Source organism: Aquarana catesbeiana, linkage group LG02 (genome assembly GCF_042186555.1).
Source record: "Aquarana catesbeiana isolate 2022-GZ linkage group LG02, ASM4218655v1, whole genome shotgun sequence".
NCBI lineage: Eukaryota > Metazoa > Chordata > Amphibia > Anura > Ranidae > Aquarana > Aquarana catesbeiana.
The window spans coordinates 153,806,313-153,832,196 of record NC_133325.1 but is presented as its reverse complement, the minus strand read 5'-3'; the positions used below and the strand labels follow the sequence as shown (position 1 = coordinate 153,832,196).

Sequence of the window (25,884 nt, the reverse complement as noted above, 5' to 3'; positions counted from 1 at the left end):
CAAACTTCCATCTGGATCCAAGGTCCAGATAGCAGAAGAGGAGAGGTACAGATACCAGCCGCCATGGATGAGGAATTCAGAAGGAGGTTGCGAGAGATGCAGATACAGCACAGAGGACCAGTATCGGAGCAGGTCCTGCTGGGATGGTGTGATTCTATTCGCTGCAAACTCTGGAAGAAAGCGCTAGCCCGTGAGCAGCGACACCAGGGAAAAGTTCTCCCCTCCATCGAGGAAAGGTACTGGTCGCAGTACGGACTGCGGGTGCGGTTTTTGGGAGAAAAACCACACAAGAAGCAGACAGCTGAATTAAGCAGGCTGGTCTGGGCAGAGATAAAGCTGGATGAGAGCTACAGAGCCTTCCGGTGGCATGTATCCCAAGCATGTCCCTGGATAGCGGATGACAGCCCAACGGAAGGCTTAAGCTACGGCGGCTTGGGACTGTTGTTTGTGAAGCTGACAGGGGACCCTAACTTTGGGAGTGATTTGGAGCGGCGGGTGGACGAAATCATGGATTTCAGAGAAGGGCTACTGAACATTTCGGAAGTGCACTGGGCACAGGAAGATTTGGAGTTTCTGGCCGTTCAGGAATGGGAGCTAGAGATCGCCTACAGACGGCTGCTAGACATTGCTCAGTGCCAGGGCTGGGCTCCCTTTGCCTGGGACTATCAGGAAATACCAGCTGACAACCCTGAAATCCTGGCTGAAGAGTCGGCAATGTGGCAGAGCGATAGTGTGCTTTGCCAACCTGCCCCCACAGCTATGGAGGCGGAGGTCTTATGGCGGATGCAGCAAGTGCTGACTGACCTTGATGATCCTGTTTCTGCATGGGATGATCTTGGATGGAGGAATGTACCTGTCCAGCAGCATGCTAGAGAATCTGCAGTGGAAAATCTGGAGATTGCCATCCCCAAAACTGAAGTGCTGACAACAGGGCAGAGCTCTGCTAACCTCTGCCCAGCACTGATAACATCTTCTGGGTTCCATGGACAGGAGATGGTGAACCTCCATCCCCAGACACCAGTTGCAGAGACAGGGGATTTGATAGACTTTTCTGCTGAGGAAGAACCATCGGGTGAGCCCCCAGCAGAAGAGTTGGGATTAGGGACAAACTTCATTGCGCTCTGCTCAGCACTGATGGCATCTTCTGAGTTCCACGGACAGGAGATGGTGAACCTCTATCCACAGACACCAGTTATAGAGGTAGAGGATTTAATAGACTTTTCTGCTGAGGAAGAACAACCTGATGAGCCTCCAGCAGAAGAGCTGCTATCAGGGCCAAAGTTCACTGTGTTCTGCCCAGCACCAACAGTGGCTTCAGCCTTCCTGAGAGAAGAGGTAGTCAGCCTTTCTCCCACAACACTGACAGGGACATGTGATTTTCTGCCAGCAGCATCTATGGAGTTAAAACAAACTTCTCCAGCTGAAGATCTGGTAACTGAACAGAGGGTCCAAGACCTCTGTCCCACACTTTTACCAATTCCAGAGACTGGGGATTTAATAGACGTTTCTGTAGAGGAGGAACCACCTGGCAAACCCCCAGCAGAAGTGCTGGCAACCGGACAGAGGGTCCAAGACCTCTGCCCCACACCTGCAGCAATTGTGGAGGCCCAAGGTGAGGAGGTTGCAGTCTATCGCGAGCTGCAGATCAGGATCCAAGGAGAGAATGCAGTCATCACCTCACAACTGCAGCTTGATCTGGTGTCGGTTGATGGGGCTTCAGTCCCCACCTGTATACCCCAGGGATGCTGGGCAGTCGGCCCAGATCCCCAACAGCAGGATGGAGTGAGCCCAGTCCCCCTGTCTTCTCTCCAGCGGCAGAAAGGATTCCAGGGAGAAGGGCCAGTCCGGGCCTCTCCCCAGCGGCAGATATGTTCTCTGAGAGAGGCAGAGGATGGCTGGGTGAGTAATGCACTGTTTGGGATGATTTGTTTGGGGTACTGTGTGGGTACAGGCAGTAGAGGACTGGAGCTGTGGACTAACTTCGGAGTCAACCCGTCTGGGGTCTCCTCCTGTGTTAGTCTCCTGCCGAAAGGGGAGAAATGTCACGGGCATGGCCAGAGCGGAGGCTGTTGGAGAGGACTATATGCAAGCCTGTTGCCCACCGATTATGGGCCCTAGCATTTGAGGTGAATGAGAAATCCAGTCTGAACTGTGTTAATCGGACTCAGTCATGTATATATTGTATGGGGACTCCTTGCTGTATATTTGTGTCCCTGAAGAGGGAGGGGGGATTCCTCCAGCGGCCCCCTGCTGATGAGACTGATTCGTTCTGCTGAGACACATCCTGTGAGGAGATGCTGGTGTTATCAACATGTGTTTATGTTAATTGAGAGAGCTGATCACATTAGCCACCAGCCCTGGCTAATAGACGAATGGTCTAGGCTGAGGAGGGGGGAGATTGTTGTTTGTATTGTTAATTGTATTAATGTGTGAAGCTCGGTGCCCACAAGACTGTCATCTGGTTTGGGTACATTTTGTAGTAAATTAGGTCATGTTAATTAGGTTAGCTTTGAGTCATCCCTGCTGTATAAAGGTCTGTGAGATCTCAAAATAAAGGTAGTTCTGATGTACTCCAAGACTGGTGTTGTCTAGTTCTTGGGGTTCCTATAGCCAGATCTATTGGACTCGTGTTCCAGAACTTAGGAAGCGGTATATGACGGAAGCACTCAAGCGGAGTGTGGGGCGTTCCGTGACACAGACGATTAACCCCTTTGGTTCCACTGTGAGTATAACAATCATGCTTTACTGCTTATACAGACTGATTTTACTGTTGTGTGTTTAGTAACACTTTAACTCTTAAAATGCTCACCCGTCGCGCTACAACTGCATGCATTGCATGTGATTGCAGGGCATAGGTGTGCGCAGCCTATTGTATTATAGGGTGTGCAACCTAAAGCTCAAACACGCTGCGCAGCACAGGGTGATTAGGATGTGCCTGTGGGCACACCTATGTTGCAGGAAGTGACGGCTGGTGTTCCAAATTTTTTGGGGGGGGGCGCAAACAAACTGAAAATTTCTGAAAAAAAACCCATCAATTTCAGCCACTGTGCCATCAAACGAGCCACTGTGCCATCAAATGCTGCCACTGTGCCATCAAACGCTGCCACTGTGCCATCAAACGCTGCCACTGTGCCAATTAAATGCTGCCAGTGTGCCCATCAAATGCTGCCAGTGTGCCCATCAAATGCTGCCAGTTTGCCCATTAAATGCTGCCAGTGTGTCCATTAAATGCTGCCACTGTGCCATCGAATGCTACCAGTGTGACCCCCCCCGCACGCTCACCGTCTGCCCGGCACTTACCCTGTCTTGGTGGGGCAGCGGGTGATGGCGACGAGCGGGGTCCTTCAAACCAGCGTCTCCTGCTGTCCTCATCTCCCGACTCCCGTCCTCTCCTCCTGATAGGCGTCCAATAGCGGCACCTGTCGTTTCAGCCTATCAGGTGACAGGTAACAGACCCGAGCACCTGATTGGCAGAGAGGCGGATCAGTGTTAGGAAAGCGAATATTCATTCGCTTTCCTAACACAGCTGAGTGAACTGTTTCTGACGCCTATTAGAGCCTATTCAAAAACACCCTCCGCCACTGTAATTCAGGCGCCCGGGGCCCGAAAAGGGGCCAGACGCCTGAATAGACGGTGGCCGCGGCGGCGATGGATAGATTCATGCAATGCATGAATCTATCCATACTGCACAGAGGGGGTGGCAGGAGAGAGGGGGCAGCGCCCGTGCGGCCTTAATGCACGGGCTGCCATTGGGCAAGGCAAATACAGTGGTCCCAATTTAATTGAATGGTGCATTTGGTGTTGGTATTGGATGTGTACAGCCCTGAGTGGCTGTCTTTCTGTGTTCAGGTAGGTGGATTGGAGGGGGGGGGGGTAAAGCTGCAGCTCAACCACTTGCTTTTACCTCCCTCTGACCGCCCATGTGAACAAGGTCTTTAAGTCTTTCAATAGCCAATTAGTGGGCTGCAGTGGTTTCATCCTGCACTGTTTCTAACTTTCATTTCTAGGCATCTATGGTGCAAAGAAATGAATGAAATATCACACTCTAACTTTTCAATAAAGTAGAAAAAAAGAGATAACAGCGCTCTGCGCTTTATGAGTGCAAGGTACCGCCAGCCAAACCGCTGGCTAGAACAATTCATGCACAATTAGGCATTGCAAATTACTGTGAAGGAAATGTCAGTCAGATCTGAATGGTTAGGACCCCTGACAGTTTTTATTTTTTGTTTGCTATCTGTGTCCTGTTGTTGAGATACATTTGAGTACATTATTCTATAGGCTTAGAAAGTAGACATTAAAAAACTATGAATTTCCATTCTCTTGCGATAGTCTATTATATTGTCAATCCTGTATTACATTTGGTTAAAAAATACAAAGAGGCTGATTTGTTGATAAAGAAAATAGGAAAAAATGAACATACTGCCCTTAGCGATCACATTTATTTCATTTTACCCAAAAATTAAAGGTAAAACATGATTGGTCGCTATACAGTTTTAATCAATTACTTGAACATGGACCCTTCCTTAGAAACTAGCTTTTTCTATGAACAACACAATGCCGAAAAGGGGGAGGTGTTTGTAGTTCTAATCAGGAAAGCAGCCTAGGGTGACAACAATGTTCCTTCATACATTAGTACAGTGAGTGAGCGTTGTCATCCTTAAAGCAGAGTTCCGCCTAATTTAAAAAAAAAAAAAAGTCAGCAGCTACAAATACTGCCGCTGCTGACTTTTAAAATAAGGACACTTACCTGTCCAGGGTGCCTGCGATGTCGGCACCCGAAGCCGATCTGTCCCTCAGCTCTCGGGTGGAGGCGCCGCCATCTTCCGTAAGGGAATCAGGAAGTGAAGCCTTGCGACTTCACAGCCTGGTTCCCTACTGTGCATGCGCGAGTCGCGATCCCACTCATCCCTGCTGTCTTCTGGGACCCGTGTGTCTCCCAGAAGACAGTGGGGGGGGGGGGGACAGAGAAAGCGCCGGGAATGGTGTAGATACCCGTGGGTGGCTCAGCTATCTATGCCCGGAAGTGGGAGCAAATACCTGTATTAGACAGGTATCTGCTCCCCCTTCAAAGGTGCCAAATGTGACACCGGAGGGGGGGAGGTATCCGAAAAGCGGAAGTTCCATTTTTGGGTGGAACTCCGCTTTAAAAAGAAAACCAATGAAGCCACCACATTTAGGAACTGATAAGGCTGCAATATTTACATTTATGTTTTTAGGTTTAGATACACTTTAAACAAGCTGTATGGCGTACATTATCAAGTCTATAATGCATATCACATCAAAATCGGATCGTAAGCTGAACGTGAGTACCTTTGCTCTCATTCTAATTTAAATGCGTGTGTTGTGACCTCTAGTGGCAATTTATGGTCCTATTATGTAGAAAATAAAAGGCAGACAATTTAAAATAACACAATTACACTGTGGAGCCGCACCTTAATTACCATGTAGGTTGTGATTAAAGGGAAAACCTTCCTTCTGTTTTAGCTAGTGAACGTTTATAAAAATGCTGACTTTTTTTATGTAAAAGAAGAAGAAACCTTTGTATGTGTTCCCTGATGGGGACCAGCAGACATTGCCTACGTTTCTCAGTCTGATATTTGTATAGCTGAATAGAAAGTATCTTAGAATTTGTATGTGTTATGCCCCGTACACACGGTCGGATTTTCCGATGGACAATGTCCGATCGGAGCGTGTTGTCGGAAATTCCGACCGTGTGTGGGCTCCATCGGACATTTTCCATCGGATTTTCTGACATACAAAGTTGGACAGCAGGAGATAAAATTTTCCGACAACAAAATCCGATCGCGTCAATTCCAACCGTGTGTGGCCTGTTCCGACGCACAAAGTGCCACGCATGCTCAGAAGAAATTCGAACACGGGACAGCTCGTTCTGGTAAACTTAGCGTTCGCAATGGATACAGCACTTTCGTCACGCTGCAATGTTCAAAATGGTTTAATACAGCGCACTCTCTTCTTCTTTATAATGTGACAAGAATTAAGTAGTTTTGATGCTCATATTCACACACACTTCTCACAAACTTCTTTCGTTACTATTTATTGGGATTCCCTCAATATATTTTGATTTCTCACATCTGGCAACATATTTTTTTTTTTTTTTTTTGACTTTAATGTAGAATCTTTTTTTGTGTTTCTCTTTTTTAATTTTTTTTTTTGGTGATTTTGATTTGTACTCCCGAAAATGTTTGTGTGTTTTTTGTGACAAGTTCCCACAACACCATTGATATGTTGTTCTATTTAATCTGTAGGAGATTGTTTGGTGTTGTTGTCCCTTGTTAATTTCACATTTTATGTTTTTAGAAATGTACCTGAATCCTCACCAACAAACGGTCCTTTTTGGATGAAAACACACACAGGAGAGTAGAATTTACCTAAAAAAATTTTATTAAGGGGTCACAACTATAAACAAAGAGGGAGGCAACGCTGGAGAAACTGCAGAAGTGGGCGAAGCCTTGGACCCCCAGGGCACACATCAATTATTTAAAAGCAAAATTGGTGGCCTGAGGAGTCCATATCTAAGGGAGGGCAGTCTGGTCCAGAAGTCCCAGAGATCCGGAAAGCAGCAGATGACATCTGTGTCCCCAGGCTGTGGTCATACGGGAGACTGCATCTTCTGTCAGACCAGACTGAACCCAGGGTCATCACTCTTTGGTCTTCCTTCCACGCTTCCTTCCAGGCTTTGGCTGTGGTGGTGGAGTTGTGGCAGCAGGAGGAGGAGGAGGATCGTCGATCTCAATGACATCCGTCTTGTGTGTCAGTTCCCCACTCTCCCCCTTACGTAGGACTTTATAAATCAGGTCCTCAGAGATCTTGCGTTGGCCCTCCTGCATGCCCAGCAATTTGGTGGCAGCCATGCAGGCAAAGGCCTCTTCAGCACTGGGGAAGGCTCTCAGGGACGCCGAAGCCTCCTGGATCAGCCTGTACGCTGAATCCTGCACGGGACTTGGAGTGGCCTTCCTGGCTCATTTATGTGGCAGGCGGAGGGGAGGAACCTGAGACTCAGTCAGGCTGCGACTTGTCCCAGGCTTCTCTTGGCTGACACTTAGCCCCGCCTCCTCCTGCCTGCCACTAATCCCCGCCTCCTCCTGGCTGACACTAATAATCCCCGCCTCCTCCTGACTGCCACATTCCACAGCCTCCTCCTGGCTGAGGTCATCCTGTGTATGAAAAAGGGACATAGTTTTAGTATTTTTTATATCAATCACACACAATTTTCACCTCCTGACTGCTGCAAATTGAATGTTAACAAATATAACAGACTATCCTTCTGAGCCCAGCATTTTGCATTCTTGTCCCAATTTTGGGTGCCCACTACTGTCTATTGATATGTAAAACACTTTTTTTAATCAGCAATTAGTGATCAATAATAACATCTAGTAAACATCATTTATTTATTGCCCAGAAATCTGTAGAAGAATGCTATACCTGACTCCAGCTGGGCTCCTCCACTTCTTCCTGGCTGGAAGGCCCAGGTTGGACATCAGAAGCCTCAGCTGGGATGGAAGGAAGGGTGGAAGAAAGAGTAGAGAGGGATTCCCTGACTTCAGTGTGGTCTGACAGAAATCGCAGTCTCTCATAGTACCACAGCCTGGGGACATAAACGTCATCTGCTGCAGCTCCGGATCTCTGGGAATCTGTGACCTTCTTGCGCTCCCTAAGATATGTGCTCCTCAGGCCACCAATTTTAGCTTTTAAATAGGGGATGGTTGCTGTGGGGACCACCGGCGTCACCAACTCCAGCAGTTTCTCCAGCGCTGCCTGCCTCTTCTGTTTATGGTTATAGTGGGGGTGTCTCACTTGCCACAGACAGGGCAGCTCCCTGTACTTGTCTATGAACAGGGGCAGGAAATTGTGGTCGTTGAACCCATCCATTTTCTCTGCAAGACACAACACAAGACAAACCCTAATGTCAGGCCAAACTCCCCTAATCTTGTTACAATATAGGCCTCCATTTCGAAGCAGTATAGGCCCAAGTTTAGATCCTACCTTCGTTAGCACGATCGGCGTCTCCGATGCTCCTTCCTCCGCTCACAGATCGTACGTAAGACGCGCGCGTTACGATTTATACACACTGCGCATGCGCATAACTCCGCCCGCCCCTGACGTTCTTTCTATTCTATTCCCCGACCCTTTTCGTTCGGCGCAGTGGAGGAAGAGCACATGGCGGATAGACAGCAGGATCGTGCTAATTACAGCAACGAGGAGGAGGAGGAGGAGGAAAGGCCAGAGCCTGAAACGTCCCGATCTAGAAGGAGATTAAAGGACTCAAATATGTCCTTTGGGGAGATGTTGGAAATGGTGGACATCCTGAAGAAGGCCGACTATGATGGAAAGTATGGGCCTTACCCCAACCCCAATATACGAAAGGCCAAGATCATGGCGAAAGTGGTCAGGAGTCTGCACCGGAAATTCGGGGTACGACGATCGAAAGATCAGCTCAGGAAGCGGTGGTCGGACCTGAAATTACGAGAACATGAGAAGTACAGAAAGATCCGGAGAGTGCTGCAAAAAAGTAGTTGTGCTGTGTTCCTATTGTTCTTGTGTTTATTACGTTCGTGCTGCTCCATGTGCTTTTAGGAACTGTTGTACAGTTTAAAATGGCAACTTTCATGTTCATGGGCACATTATTCGTTCGGATCACACATTTTTATTTGTGACGATAAAATACCATTGTTTAGGCCATATGCATTTGGCCACCATTTTGACGCCCTATACTTGTCTTCAAAGAATTTGGTTGTGCAGATGGGTTTGTTACTAGAATGAAATGCAAACTAGATTGTGTGTAAGGAGAGGACACTGAGCAGCTGTTTTCACATCTGGACACTGGAGCATTAGTCTGGGACACCAGAACACCATTTTTATTAGGGGGGCCACACAGGTGCTCCAGTGTATACTATAGAGGGGTCTCCATCTGTGAAGCTTGTACCAAACAGGTAAAGTATTGCAGGTTGACAAAGGGGCATTAAAAAAGCTACATCTTGGAACTCTGCTAAAATAGATCATTGTACCCCACTTCCAAGCAATGCTTCATCTTTATAGTTCTGCCATCAAATATCTGTGTGCTAATTATACCATTTTTGTTTTACATAGGGGAGAAAAGACTCGGAGGACACCCCTCATCCGAGGAGACCAGAGCCCCCCCCCCCCCCCCCCGGAAGAAGGGGAAATCCCCCCAACACAAGATGAGCAGGAGGAAGAAGACGTAGTGGAACTAGTCACCACAACAGGTGAGTGTCTGCGACCACAGGCTCAGGTAAGAGATGGATGGCGGCATATTTTTTAGACCTAATTTATTTTGGGTTCCTCTCTTTTTAGGTGATCGTGAGGTTGTGGATGAAGATCCTTTCACATCCGAAAGTGCCCAGATCCTGATCGGGGAGATCATGGGGTGTAATTTACAATTGGAAAACATCAATGTTTGTAACATCAATGATGTTATTCCAAAATATAAAAACATCATTGATGTTTTGGGGAGAGTTTAAAACCCCTCCAAATCACTTTCTTCTTTTGTGTGCTACAATGTGCGAAATGTTTTTGTGATTTTTCCCAAAGCCAAATTTGGAGGATGCACACAGTGTGTCAACATGTGCTATCTGCCATCACGGGAGATCAATGGACGCGTTTTGGGGGTGCAACCCCTTCCTCAATAATAAAGTAGCGGTGAGGAAGGGCTTTCTCCCCCAAAACACGTCCCTTGATCCCCCCTGATGGCAGATAGCACATGTTGACATTGTGAAATTTGTGTGCATCTTCCAAATTTGGCTTTTCCTGGGGTGATTTCCCCCCATCTGAACGCAATATCAAACCCAGTTCCTAAATACTCATGTCTGATATTGCCTTCAAGTTCTACCAAATGTGAACTTTGTAAGATCAAGATTTGTGTCTTTCTTGTTGGTTTTACACAGGCCTGTTTTCTATAAAATGGACATTTTGATTTTGGATAATGACACCACAAAAATTGTTATACAACAAACATGTCGGTTTGTCAGAAAAACCTTTGGTAAATGCACATGTGATTGTTCAGGTATTAAAAAGATTGTTAATCAAGAAGGTGTGGATTATTGTCTCAATGCTACAACACTTTTGGGGTGATGTAATTGTTGTTTTATGAGAAAATGGGGGTTATTTCCTAAGGGCAAATCCTCTTTGCACTACAAGTGCTGTTTCAGTGCAGTTGCAAGTGCACTTGTAGTGAAAAGTGTCTTTGCATTTAGTAAATAACAGCCAACAGTGCTTTGTAAGGTTACACAATCACGACATTTTCTGCACTCCACACATTTCTGTCAGGGTCAGCTCAAACAAACACAAGCAGTAAATGTCCACAAAGAAGAGCCTGGGGGGAGATGCCTGTCGAGAACTTCAAGTCCTGCAGGCTTCTCCCTGTGGCCAAATACCGCAAGGTAGCGACCAACCTCTGCTCCGCAGTGATGGCTTGCCTCATGCAGGTATCCTGCCTGCTGATATAGGGGGTCAGCAAAGCCAACAAACGGTGAAACACGGGGTCCGTCATCCTGAGAAAGTTCCTGAAATCATCAGGATTATTCTCACGGATCTCACGGAGCAAAGGCATATGAGAGAACTGGTCACGCTGAAGCAACCAATTCTTGGTCCATGAACTCCTCCCCACCCTGTTCATGGACTGGACTTGTGTCAAGGTCAGGACCCCAACACCAAGCCCCCGCACAGCACGAACTCTTCGAGGAGTACACATACGAAACATGGCTAGAAAACGGTCGGCTGCTCAGAACGAAGTAACAGAACGTACTGAAGAACAGCAAGGCCTGTGAAGAGCGACCTGAAAACCAGTAACGAACGAACAAGAATAGAATGACTACTTAAAGTCACGCGGAACTTGCTTGCACGCACTGAAGGGCAGATACAAACCCACAAGCACAAACTGAACGGCAGAAAACGATCTGAAAGCCACGAGTCTGAAAAAGCGCGAATCGTCTCTCACCAAACTTTTACTAACACGAGATTAGCAAAAGGAGCCCAAAGGGTGCCGCGCTTGGTTCTGAACCGGCCTTTTCTAGTCTCGTCGTATGTGGTGTACGTGACCGCGTGGTTGGCGATCGGAAATTCCGACAACTTTGTGCGACCGTGTGTAGGCAAAACAAGTTTGAGCCAACATCCGTAGGAAAAAATCCTAGGATTTTGTTGTCGGAATGTCCGAACAAAGTCCGACCGTGTGTACGGGGCATTAGGGTTCATTTTTTTAAGGAGTAGAGCTTGTATACTTTGTAAAGTGAGTGTTCATTTAGCAAAGTGTGAGATGAAGTTTGAGTTCAGGGTGATGCAGGTTTTATCGGGAACTCAAGCTATTAGCTTTTCAGCAAACATTCTAAAAGGCCTGTTCACCAGCTGCAATGAACTCCTGGCTGTGCAAGAAGTCATTCATTAGTGGCGATACTACTGCCACTAATAAAGGACAGCTTCCCGCTCAGGGCTGTAGTTGCCAGAATGCCAGCATCCAATAACAACGCATCCCCGGCCCCTTTCAGGTAAATTTAAACAGTGAGGATGGTGGTGCTGGCTGATGTCTTTGACCAGATATAGCTATGTACATTGTGTATGCGTTTATTTACTATTTTTTCTTTTTTTTTGAATGAGTAACAAGCGATGATATGTACCCCTGGTACACTGTATTACAAAAGTATTGGGACGCCTGCCTTTACACGCACATGAACTTTAATGGCATCCCAATCTTAGTCCGTATGCTTCAATATTGAGTTGGTCCACCCTTTGCGGCTATAACAGCTTCAACTCTTCTGGGAAGGCTGTTCACAAGGTTTAGTGTGTTTATTGGAATATTTGACCATTCTTCCAGAAGCGCATTTGTGAGGTCAGGCTCTGATTGGACGAGATGGCCTGGCTCACAGTCTCCGTTCTAATTCTTCCAAAAGGGGTTCTATCGGGTTGAGGTCAGGATTCTCTGCAGACCAGTCAAGTCCCACCACCCCAAACTCACTCATCCATGTCTCACTGACGAAGTACCGTAGGATGTAACACGTACGGGGGAGAATCTATCTTGCGGACGTCACCCGCTGCCATCTCTGGCATCCCGCTGTTTTTTATACTGGTCATACGATCGCTACACGTAGCATCACTTTATGTTACTGCTACAAGAGCTTTTATATTGTGGATTATTTGAATAAATGAACTTGACAGAGAGCACTTAAATTGTGTTTATTTTATCTACATACTCACACTGGATGATCTGATTCCATTGCTGCACCGGCCAACAGTTTCCATCCCACTGTGGATACAAGCGGATTTGACCTTCTGTTAGCTCAGAGGTCCACCATATCTGGTAAGAATATTGACTTGCTGGTGGAGGGTCTGTCACTCAGAACATTCAGTGGATTGGAATCTTTCTTCCCACGAGGTGTCTTCGTCTTCTACTATTGGGAATCCATTGGTCCCTTTATATTTATTTATGAACTTACCGTGTTTTATTGTGCTGCACTAATTTTATCTTTAAATATACATTGGAGGTGTTGTGATCAGCCTATAGTGTACAGCTTGCATTTTTCTCATACCCAATAATTGTTTTCGCTGATTGTTTCTTTATTTCAGGTAGGCTGGCATGACTCAGGAGGGAGGGTCGAATGCTCACTTTTAAAATGTGGGGGGGGCAGTTATTTTTGTATTGTGCATGTGGTTCCCCTTACAATCCATACAGAACCTGGATAAATGTTGAATGGAATCCACAGCTGCTCGTTTACAAACAAAACAAAGCAACCAGGAACTGTAATTTACAAGCAATATAAATGCCACTTTTTTTGTAAATGTTGCCTATGCTTTAGTACATTATACATGTGCACTACTTCACAGGCAGGTTTAGGGCATTTGAATTAATTGTGCTTTTTTAATGTTTCCATTTAAGCCGTTTAAAAAGTGCTGCTCCCCGCCTTTTTTTTTTTGCATTAGTATATACTGTATTTTCCTCTTTGTTTGGCAATATCTTCCCTATTGACCTTAAAAATCATAAAAATTTGCAGGAAAAAACAATAAAAAACTAAAAATATTGTGCTGCACCTGGTTGAACTTTAATTCCTTCAATGTTCAGGTAGATCTCCACCTCTCCAGGTTTGCTTACATCTGTCTTAATCCTTCCCCAGTCTATACATGATTATGTAGGTAGGACTGTATACATTTTCACTTTGTGTGCAGAGTAGATATAACAGAGGAAAAGAATAAATAAAATAATTCACATTCTCGGTCTTCAGTGAAGTAATCCAGCAACAGATGTCTAAGACCTGTAATGCCCCGTACACACGAGTGGAAATTCCACCAGCAAAAGTCTGATGAGAGCTTTTGGTCGGAAAATGCGACCATGTGTATGCTCCATCGGACTTTTGCTGGCGGAATTCCAGCCAGCAAAAGACTGAGAGCAAGTTCTCAATTTTTCGGTCGGAAAAAGTTCAGATCTGAAATTCCGATTGTCTGTACCAATTCCGACACGCAAAATTCCTACGCATGCTCGGAAACAATCCGACGCATGCTCGGAAGCATTGAACATCATTTTCTCGGCTCGTCGTAGTGTTGTACGTCACCGCATTCTTGACGAACGAAAGTTCAGCAAACTTTTGTGTGACCATGTGTATGCAAGCCAAGCTTGAGCGGAATTCTGTCGGAAAAACCATCCAAGTTTTTTCCCACGGAAATTCTGCTTGTGTGTACGCGGCATTAAAGTAAAATCTATCCAGAATTACCATGTTTACTTTAAAATGCCCTCCTTTATCTTTTTTTAATAGGATAATTTTTTAGGGAATAAACATCTAATATTTTCAAAAGACAATGATGGGAACTAAACTCAAAAAGTGAAGATATTCTATATTGTTTTACCTTAAAGTGGTTGCAAAGTCACATGTACCAAATACTTTTTTTTTTTTTTTTTTGCTCTCTAAAAAGTGTATTGTTTTTTTTTAAATTATAATCCTAACTACGTTTTTCAGAGCACTGACGTGTGGTCACGTGTCCTCCCTCTTCTCTTTACCTGATCTAAGGAAGCCAAATGGGAGGGGCTGAGATTCCCTTCTGACGTACATCAGAAGAGGAATCTGTGCTCTCTGACCATGTGTCCACACGGCACTGATTGGCACTGTGCCGGTCACAGGTTTGAAGAAAAAAAAAAAACGGAGGAGGCGAGGAGCAACTTCAGGGGAATAGTATTGCTCAATGAAGGCTGGAGGAGAGGGGATGGGCAGGGAGGAGATTGCTTTCTCACACAGGCTATGGAAGTGACAGGGAAAGGGGGAGATGCAGAGACACAGAGGAGAGAGCTGGAGGCACATAAACTGACCTAGATATCATGGATCAGCAGCTATGATAAACATGGTCCATTCACAAAGGGGAAGAAAGGAACAGGCAGGATCAGCCAGGTATTGTACAAGATAGAAAGAAACAATTGACATGGCAAAAGCACTGTACTATATCTTGTACCTTAAAATGACAGAAGCATGCTTTTTTTTAGGATGCAGAGAATGCACTTTAATGCATTCTCTGCATACAAAAACATCACCTAAATACTTACCTAAGCCCGATCCCAATCCAGCTCTGTGTTCTCTCTCCCCACAGGACTTCATTGGCTCCTGCTGTTGTCAATCAAATCTTGTGAGGAGAGAGTGGGGCCAAGCTGGGCTGTGTGTGTTTATTAACACACACAGCTCGACTCAGGATCAAGCCTGCATGAGTGCCCCTATAACAAGCAGCTTGCTATGGGGGCACTTGGAAGGAAGGAAGGAGGATCCGAGAGTGCCAGCAGGGGACCCCAGAAGAGGAGGTTCAGTGCTGCTCTGTGTAAAACCATTATACAGAGCACGTAAATATAATATGTTTATTTTTTTAAAATAAATCCAACCTTTACAATCACTTTAACAGTTCACTCAAACATTATTGAAATGTTTCAGTGGTATCTACTTATTGATTTCCTGACCCTGTCACAACGTATGCTTGAGACACATTACATTTCTGTGGCAGTTACAGTTTAGTTATAGTGTAAAAAGCCATGTGACGGTGAGATGCTACGGTCTATGCAAAAAATGATCCAAGAGCTCTTGAGGGACAGATTGTTGGCAAATAATGTGTTACCATAGAAACATAGAAAAGTGACGGCAGAAAAAGTCAGATTAGTCCATCAAGTCCGCCCATTTTTTCTTTTATTTGTTTATTTATTTATTTATTTATCGTTAACCTTGTTGTCTGACTATAGACCTATGTTTATCCCAAGCATGTTTGAAGCCATTTACTGTTGACTGTCTCACTACCTCTGCTGGTAGATTATTCCAAGCATCCACTACCATGTGCTAGACTGTGAGATGCTACGTTCTATGTAAAGAAATGGTCTAAGAGCTTTTGAGGGGCAGGTTGTTGGCAAATAATGTGTTACCATGAGATACATTAATTGAATAAAAGATGCTGTGATTTTCATGCAGCTCCAAGGGCTTCCATCTGATCTAGCAATTTCTTGGGCTGATTTTGTCCTTCTTTACTATTGTCACAGGAAAAAATAAGGGTAAATCCAAGATTTTGCGTATCCACCAAAATAGTAATAGAAGGGAAATCTTCAAATCAGGACACTTGTTTCAGTGACAACTGTTTAATAGCAATTTCCCTCATATTGATAAAGAATTTCTCTCACCTTGTGTTGAGTCCACAAGATGGGAAATTAAGGGAAATCTCCCTAATGAGAAACAGATGGCAAAAAACTGTGCTTTTAACTAGGGATGGGGGAACGGTTGGGTCCGGGCATTAGTTTGGGTTAAACATTTGCTTGTTCACCCCGACGAATACCCTGCAATGCACTGAGCGCTGCACAGTTCATTCTGTGCCCTGATTGGGGTAAGCTTTGCCCAGTCAGGGCGCAGTGTTAGCTGGTTGTTAAGGAGCAGGGGCCAGGCCATAAAGCCGGCTGCAGCATCCTTAACAACCGTTGAGTCATCAGCTGTCAATAGGTTTCCCCACTGACAGCTGAATAATAAAAAAAAAGTCCTGGTAAAAAAAGTGATGTCAGAAGGGGCCGTGCCACCAGGTGAAGTAGCTGGGTGACCCCGTCCCTTGCCTATATAAGAACTGTCAAAGCGCAGAGCAGACAGTTGGCGGGAGGCATTTTTATCTTTTTCTATTTTTCAGGTCCGGTGGATGTCGTGACTGACGATGGATTACATCGAGGGACACTATTTTTTAATTTTTTTAATAAAGGACTTGTCAAAAACTGTTTCCTGTGGTTATTACTTTTTGACACTTTTTTGGTGAATATGTAGGGGTACGATGTACCCGATACTCATTCACATAGGGGGGCGGGATCTGGGGACCCCCGTGTTAAAGGGGGCTTCCAGATTCTGTTAAGTCCCCTGCCCGGAGACCCCGATAACCACAGCCCAGGGTTATTGGGAAGAGGCCCTTGTCCCCGTCAACATGGGAACAAGGTGCTTTGGGGTGGGGGGGCAGAGCCTCCCCTGCCCTAAAGCACCCACCCCCCCATGTTGAGGGTATGTGGCCTGGTATTGTTCAGGAGGGGGGTGCGCTTGCTTGTCCCCTCCCCTTTCCTGACCTGTCAGGCTGCATGATTTTTTTTTTTGCTTTAAAATGTCATTTTTGCTGTAGCATGTTTTATGCATGCTACAGATGCACCACTTTACAGGCACATTAAGGGGACCACCCAGGCACTATATTGAAAGGAATGTTTCATTGTTATTGTTGCACTTTAAGCATAATTAAAATCACTGCTCCTGAAAAAACAATTGTTTTTTTAAAAAAAAAGTTTAATTGATATATGTCCCCCAGGGCAGTACCTAGACCCCCATACCCCTTTTATTGCAAATTACTTGCATATAAGCCTTCAAAATGGGAACTTTTAATTTTTCCTGTTCCGCTCCCATACACTTCACTGAGGTTCGCTGTTCGGGTTAGAAAATTTCCCCTGTTCGGGGGTTCTGCTGCGAACCGAACAGGGGGTGTTTGGCCCATCCATAGTTTTAATCCTTTCTCTATACTCTATCCAAAATTATATACTTTAGATATACTGTATGTTAAAATGGTTAACGAGACATCAAAAGCCAGAAAAGTTACCCCTAAAATGGAAATTACTGTATATATATATTTCATTATGCATTTCATTCTTTATTTCACAAATAAACATCTAATACATGTTTGTCCCATGATAATCTATTTACAGAGTATGTTTAAAATAGGAAAGCCCAGCAAGCGCTAACCAATATTTTATCCTCTTCACAGCACAGCCTATCCACAACATTGGAGTAAATCAATAAAATTGTTAAACATTAAATTCGTCCATAAAGTTCTTGTTAACCCAATCAAAAAGAAACACAAATGTTTTGTTGTAAACTGTATTTTTGTAGTACTGAACATAAAAAAGAAAATATAGGAAAACACATACATTCTCTTTAAAAGTGATTTTTAGCTTCTCTCGTGTTAAAAAGGGTCTGTTCTGTTTGCTGACCTGTATTTGTAAAAAGCCCACACAAGGAATGGCAGAATGTACATAACAGAAGTGACAAGCCTGTTTCATTGTCTGGTCTCTTTTGCCTCCACACACATTATACTAAAATATAGAACGGGTGCATTTTCTGAATTTCCAGTCTATTTCACAAAAAAGCTGCATTTTAAAACATGATAAAGTGATATTGTCAGTCACTAGATTAAACCTCGGGGTAGGCTGTGGCGATATAACACTTGCCCTTTCCATAGGTGTTCTTGGTCCATTCATATGTTCGAATGGCCATTTCATGCCCATCCATAGAGATTATACACCTGCAAAAAAAAATATTGAGAGATAATTGGTATTTTCTTTAGTTTTCTGGGGCAAGTCAAGAACATTAGTCTATTTAAAGTAGCTGTAAACCCTAACCGGATGACATTTGTTTTGTTTTGTTTTTTTACATACCGTCACCAGTGCAGTACAGTGTCATCATATGACTGGTGTGGCAGGGATCAGGGATATTGACTAGTGGCAGTATGTTGAAAAAAAATAATAATTTTTTATTCAATTCTTTAACATTTTTTTCTGTTTGTACAATTTTTTTTCACATACTTTCATCAGAGTAACTGTCACTATAGTGATACTGTACTACTCTGGCAGGGTGATCAGGGATTTTTTTTTTAACACTTTGATTGCTGCTAAAGTAATTATCACTTTAACAACACTGTTTTGAACTGTCATTAATGGGTTGCATTCATAACAGCTATGACTAGTGATCTATGGTTGGCTACAGCTAATCACATGGTACAGGGTGCTGATTTTGCCCGGGAACCATGTAATAGCCATGGGACAATTACAGCATCACAATACTAAACACAACTGTTAATAATGAAACCCATTCATCACAAAAAAAAAAAGAATGAAACCCATTCATCGCAAAAAAAAAAAAGAATGAAACCCATTCAGTTGTGTTATGACTGAGATCATGTTATCACATAGCGCTTATGTGACATCCCGGCCGCTCAAAGCAGGCAGTTACCGTGATCCACAATCCAAGGGACACACCAGTGTGCATGTGCCAGGTGACGTACAGGTAAAACTACTGTGGGCGGGCAGAGAGTGGTTAAGCACTGCATATAATAAACAATTGCCATTTTTTCCCTTAAAGTGGAGTTCTGGCCACAGATTTATTTTTTTCATTTTGTTTTAAGGCATCCCATCATAATGCTTTAATTACCCAAATAAAGTTTATAGATGTTTGCTAGTGGGTCTGAATTATATCTTTTTTTATACTTACTAGTAATAAAATCCTCTTCTGGCCATTGCCATGATGATTGTGGGCATGTGAAGCCCAATCGCAATCTCTTCCTGGATTACCGATGCATGCGCGATGCTCCAGCGGCCATAGCGCCGATTGTTTAGAAAGTTGCCATAACAACAGGCGGCGACGGAGGAAGGTCGTGCCCCATTGTTATGGCAACCGCCTTAAGTCGCGTAATTTCCTGTCGGGAAATAACGCGATTTTTGCTCACAGTACTGCCCACTGACTCTTGGAAAATGATGAATAACATTTCCCAGGAGCACAGGCAAGGGAGGAAGTGATGACATAATGACATTGGAAACTTGGAGAAATAGCAACTGTTAGTTGCAGTGGCTTTTGCACCTTGTTGGAGAACATTTGTTCCTAGATGGTCATCAAGACTGGGCCTAAGCAGAGGAAGAAGAGACACACACCTTGGGTGCCATACTGCAGGGGAGGGCACAACTTAGACGGGAGCCTCTACTGTCTCTGTATCACATGACCACCTCCTGCACTGTGCAAGACTGACCTGTCAAACTAGCAGCTCAATCCTTTACACAGAGAAACTGGGGCTCTCCCTGTATGACCAGCAGGATTTTGCTCTCCTTTCAAGATGGCTGCTCTGTATTAGGAGCTCAGTGTACTTCTGATAAACAGCGTCCATCACCCGGATGTCATAGAGCTCTGAAAACTACACAGGAAGAGCTGTGTTCTCCCTGTGCAATCCTCAGAATTAAGCTATCATTTTGACAGGTATACAGGTGACAGAATAATATTTGTAGTTGACCACAATTCTTTTAATTACAGTAACTGCTCCATCCCCTTACCTTAGCATATTTAACTCTTTGTATCCATATTTTAAATTTGTGTTTTTTTTGTAATGCTGAATTAAAGAGCTTGAGAGGGAGAGAGCACTTTGGCATCCTCACTTCAGCTGCCAGAAGACCTTGGTCTCAAAACTGATGGTGATTATTAGAAATATTTTAAATACTTGTTTTGAATGTAATGTATTTTTATGTATCTACTCATGGATGGCAACAGAGGCAAACTGAACTAGGTAAATTATATAGAAGGAAAATGAACATATTGTTAGACTTACTTTTTACCAGGACGAGAAATGAAGCATAAGGTATACATTGCAAAGTCAAATTCAGGGCTTGATCCAATGAACTGCGAGCCAACCTCTTTTAAGAAACCATCCCAATGAAACTGCTTACCCAGCACATCTGGATAGCTTGTCCACTAGAAAAAAATGAAAATATGTTAAATATATTTAAGATCTCTTTTATAAACGGAGGGCTATATTTATGATGCAGCAAATAAACAGAGACCAAGCTGAATCGTTTGCTGTTGTTTAAGCCATTTTAAACAGAGTTTGCCTACAATATTCATCCACATCACCATTACCATTATCAAGCCATCACCAAATCAAGTCACATTTCCAGTATTTGAGTTTTCTGTTCTTCAATGCCAAAGCCTGTTTGTCATGAAGCTAGTGGAGCTCTCTGTAGAAGCAGTTCACTTTCTTAGATTGTCTGGATTCACTTTCTTACATTTTAACTTACTCACTTTTTGTACTTAGTATTTAGTATCTATTCATTCACCTTTGCACTAACTTTTTATAGTTACTGGATCCCATTTAAAAATCTGCTCATCTTCAAGGGAATTTTGTTGCATGCCTCATCCATCCATGCAGCTGCGATCCTGTACCAACAGATCGCATGCTATACTGTCTTCTGGCCAGGTCTCTCCTGTACCATTGGTTGCCCGACTTCCAGCCCGTCCCGATGGGCGGTGTGTCCATCTCACTCCCCCACAGCGAAGCTGAACAACATCTAAGCCTCACTGTGAATATAGTATGTGATTGAGACATTACTGGGTGCAGGTGGTTCTTTCTGGACCTTTCCTTTTACTATTATGCCTGTATTCAGTCCTGCAGATCCTTCCCTGCAAGACATATTATTCCTATATAGAAACACCGTGCATCCAGTGGAATGCACATCAACCTATCATCTACAGCTACTCTGACAGAGTTTTCCTCCACAGGATGTAAGAATTTTTTATATATACCTCTTGTAGTATTAAATTGGTGGAATAATATATATTTCAATCTCTATGTAGAATTTCTAGCAAACACCAATATATATATATATATATATATATATATATATATATATATATATATATATATATATATATATATTAAATATTCATTTTCAGCTCACTTTATTATGGCCATCTCTTCCAATAGTCCCAACCAGAGGTCCGCTGGCCCAGCCCTACGCACCTTTTTGGGAGATCTCAATCGCCCAGCACTTGGGTGGGTTTCCATGGTATGGCCTCCGGGCGGATGATTGATTGAGAGGATTGGCATACTTCTTTTTATTGTTAGCAGCGTCGCCATTACTTACATGTCTCTGTATAGGCTTATATGGTCAGTATGCTACTATCTATTGTTGATGACTTGCAAGTTGGTTATCAATGTGATGCATATTACATTCCTTGTAGTTATGTCTATACTTATATTGCAGACAGCAATTTTGACATCTCTAAAGAAGAATCCTCGAAACGATTTTGGTGTCATTTGTTATATTTCTATACAATAATACCAATTTTGCTATATTTTCTATGCCGCAATTACTGTGTCTTCAATGTTTTTACTCCTTTTGTACCAATAAATATTACTTTTTAAATTTTAATTTCCAATCAGTATTTGATGATTCTTGGATAGTGCCCACATAGTCCCAATTCCAAAGGGCCATTTTATTTTATTTATTTATTTCAGGTACTTATATAGCGCCGTCAATTTACGCAGCGCTTTACATATATTGTACATTCACATCAGTCCCTACCCTCAAGGAGCTTACAATCTAAGGTCCCTAACTCACATTCATACATACTAGGGACAATTTAGACAGGATCCAATTAACCTACCAGCATGTCTTTGGAGTGTAGGAGGAAACCCACGCAGGCACAGGGAGAACATGCAAACTCCAGGCAGGTAGTGTCGTGGTTGGGATGCGAACCAATGACCCTTCTTACTACTAGGCGAAAGTGCTACCCACTGCACCACTGGGCCATTCTTTTGTCATCATATATTAGAGATGATGGCATAATGCAAATCCAGGCTAGAGTTTCTTATGTATCTTCCAGGAAAAGAGATATCTTATTTTGGTATCATTGGTGCACATTTTTTTCCTTCTTCTTTCCTTTGGGGAGTGTTTTAGTTTTTTTTCTAAATATTGGAATATATGCTTGTTATTTAGTGCGTTTTCACTGTATATTACTTCATAGGTTTTCTTCTTGTCTACTCTTGGTGTGGTTATGGGCTGCTAATATTTCTTATTTCCATCTGTGCATTATTTGCTGCCATTCATTGATTGTCCTGTTGGGGTGCCGTCACCATCTGGAAGTGTTACAGTATTTTTTAAACTAATGTCAAAGCTGTTCTATAAGCATTGGTCTTATGACTAAATTACAGGAGTCGGAGTAGCACAAACCCTTTTTAAGGGGGTGTGTTCAAGCATTCTTAAATTTTGAAAATGTGTTTTTTAGCTTGCAGACACCATGTCAGTATCATCTGATGAAGTGAATGTTCGCAAAACGTGTAGAGTCTATGAAGCACTCTATTCTGTATATTCTACTAGCATTTTATGAAAATTCAACATGAGTGTCTTTGATCAAGATTTACAAATACAATTATAAACTGTCTGTAGTGAATCAGCTTGTGTTTTTAAATGTTGTTTGATGTAAATCTTTATTGTTTGATATGCATAATAAAAAAAAAAAAATCTTGTGTTTTTAATGTACCTCTACAAAATCCGATGGGCACTTGGAATGGTTTGTTTGAACTGTATTACTAGGGATGTAAAGTACATCACTTTCTGCACTAGATCACTATATGTAGCCTGTAGAAGCCATGCCTACTTCAGTGATCTTCAGTGATTTCCAGCTTTCAGGGGAATCGGCCAGGTATGGCATATAGGGTACATAATTACATTGGGTCAAACTGAAAATGTAAAAATATCCATACATGGAATTCATCTTTAACTTAGTGTATTTTAAATCATAATCATAATAAATTAAATATGTACAAAACCACTATATATTCCCTTTAATGATTCCCCTTGATTCCTATGTTCACCCCTGCTAACTCCCAACAAACACATAAGCACCCCTGAAAAAATAACATTTTATCCATTTGCCTTTACCACCTGCTGCCATTCATGTTATAAATAATATACATTTGCAGAGCGAATGACTGAATTACTACGATGAATGCAGACAAATACACTTAGATTGGACTTCTTTTAACAAATATTGCCTTAAATGTATTTCATTATATGACTCATATATGATGCATATGGGTTTCCTCCAAACCAGTTTTGTTTTATTACTTTGCATTTTGAAAAGAAGTAAATAATCAGTCATTTTGACAAATCTTTGACAAAGAGGTCACAATAACTGTTTGGTAGGGGTCATAGTTAGTGACCTCTTCTCAGACCCTGCATCTGGCCCGTTGAAGTTCTATTATGACAATGAACGCTCTGAATTTAACTCAATTTTTCCATTCAAACAACCATATCTGGAGTGTCAACAAGGTGATATGTTGGCGGCTAATAATTAAATTGTATCACAGCCATTCAGGACAAAATCTAATTGTTGTGTTTGCTCTGCTGGTGTTCTCTGGGTCTCAGGGATGGCTTGTCATACAGGGAATACTAAGTATGTTATACTGCATGACACACTGCTCTCCTGAAAGGAACATTAGCATCTCATCATTGCTTCCAAAGCCTCATTTTGTATGCCTGAAACGGAATCTGTTTTATGTCATTTATATATCTAAATTAAACCAAGGAGAAGTAAATCTGGCTATACATTCGTACATTTTTGGATAAACATTCGTACAAATATTTGTATGAACATTCATATGAAAGTTCTTTGTACATGCGATGACTGGACAAATGTTTGTTCTAAAGTACCGGAAAATGTAATTTGCTTTTAACAAATTTGTAATTTGATTTTGGAATGAATGTATTTTCAGATATGAAAACCACATTCACTGTTATAAATTTTGCAGGTGACTATTTGCTAGTAGTGATCTTCCCATCATCTAAAAAATATCATATAGGTCTATGACTTGTCAAAATACCCTAAGCTAAAATGCCCATAGGCTTTCCTGTGATATTTCCTGTTTTACCTGGATACAATATCTTTGGGCTAATATGAATATGCTATACTCCGTTATTCAATGGGTTCTTTACTTAAAGGGGTTGTAAACCCTCAAGGTTTTTCACCTTGATGCATTCTATGCATTAAGGTGAAAAACCTCCTGTGATGCAGCTGCCCCCCAGAGTCCCCCTTTTACTTACCTGAACCTGGTCTTTCCAGTGACGGGGACGAGCACACCAGCTCCAGCTCCCCGTCCTGATTGGATAGATTGATAGCAGCGCAGCCATTGGCTCCCACTGCTGTCAATCAAATCCAATGACGCGGGAGCCGGGGGCGGGGCCGAGTCCTGCTGTCTGTGTTAATAGACACAGCAGCAGGACATGGGAGCGCACCTGCACGGGAGAGCGGCTCTCCACCGGGGCACTCGAGATGAGGAGGAGCCCGGAGCGCCGCTGAGGGACCCCAGAAGAGGAGGATTGGGGACACTCCAACTGCACAGAGGAGGTAAGTATGACTGACATTTTTTTTTTCTAAAAACAAACTGTCGTGGAAAACAAATGTTGATTTGAACCCCACTAACAATTTGAAGATCGAACGAATATTCGTAAAATGAACATTTTCAAATGAAATTTTACTAGTGTATAGCCAGATTTTAGGGTCTTGCCTACTGCAAGTTGTGTGCGTATTGTTTCATGTTTATTGTTTTTTAAATGTAGAGCTCCCGGTAGTTTGGTGATACCAGTCATTGATTCAGAGACATTATTTTATTAAGCCCTGTTAGAGAAGTATGTCTTTCTCATTTCTTTCCCAATGTGAAGTTGCATTACTAAATGCAGTATTGGCAGCTAGGCAGCTAAGTGCTGCAAGACCTATTGCAGGAGATAAAATTCCTCCCATGTGCTGGAACCTGCAAATTTTAAATGTGGAAATCTTGGTACTGAGATGCATGTGTGCATGTGTTGCAGCACCAAGCTTAGTTGTCATTGACCAAACTTGACTGAAGGAGGCTGAGACTACTGCGGCTACCAGAAGAAAGAGTAAACTGAGCCTGAAGGAGTATGGCCACCCACCAGGAAAAGAAACAAAGAGTTAGACAAGTGACCCACTTGAAGTTAAAAGAACTACTTGCTTGTCAGAAACTACTAATTAGCCATACAGCCAATCTTTAAAAGGGCAGGAGATCCTCGGGTCTTTCTATTGAAAGTAGCATTTGACTTTATAGGAGACCTACGCTTAGGAAAGCATATGGGCGGCCATTGTAGACCTCTTTCTGATAATGCTACTTGCTTGGCTATCTTTGGTTTTACTACATTCTCTGAGATACTGACACAGAACAAGCATACAGTCCAAGAAAGTAGAGTCGGAGCTCCTGATCTGCATGCTTTATCAGTAGTTAGTGATTTAAAAAGTAGTGAATGCAGTAGATCAGAATGACAGAGAGCAAACCGATATTCTCAGAAGGAGAGGTCAGCAATCGCATCCTTCACTGTAGAATGGTACATGTTTCTTTTAAACCTAGATAATTAAACCTAGATAATCAGTGATGAATGGTTTATTCAGCTGCATGCCAAATGCCTATAGCATTTTCCTGACATTTGGTAAGTAGTTAGCAAGTGTTTAGAAACTGACGAGGAACTACACAAGGTTCCCTTAGACATCTTTACCAGTTCACTTCTTTAATCAGAGGGTGCACACTGTGATGAAGTATGGGTCCTCCAGTCAGTACGTAAATAGAAAAAAAGGAAATTACTGAATATATTTAGCTTTATTTAATCATCATTGAGCATATTTGTGAGTATTGCTCTTCACTTGTATTCATTGGAAACGTTTGCTGTTAATGTTAATCAACTATGTTTAAGATTTTGTAAAAGTAAAGACCAAGAATTATTGCAAGCAAGTTATTCTTGGGAATAAACTTTTAGGCCTCACGTACACCGGACGTTAAAATAAC

The 25,884-nt window shown here is 43.0% G+C and overlaps 1 protein-coding gene across 1 annotated transcript in view; it reads right to left on the bottom strand.

Moving 5' to 3' along the window:
• Positions 1-17,355: 17,355 nt before the first annotated feature.
• Positions 17,356-25,884, bottom strand: part of ENDOU (endonuclease, poly(U) specific) — a 48,856-nt gene continuing 40,327 nt past the window's right edge. The window contains exons 11-12 of the mRNA XM_073613647.1: positions 19,861-20,003; positions 17,356-17,793 (exon numbers count right to left, since the gene is read on the bottom strand). Coding sequence (XP_073469748.1) covers positions 17,682-17,793; positions 19,861-20,003 — 255 coding nt within the window. The 3' untranslated portion in view covers positions 17,356-17,681. The remainder of the gene's footprint in view (positions 17,794-19,860; positions 20,004-25,884) is intronic.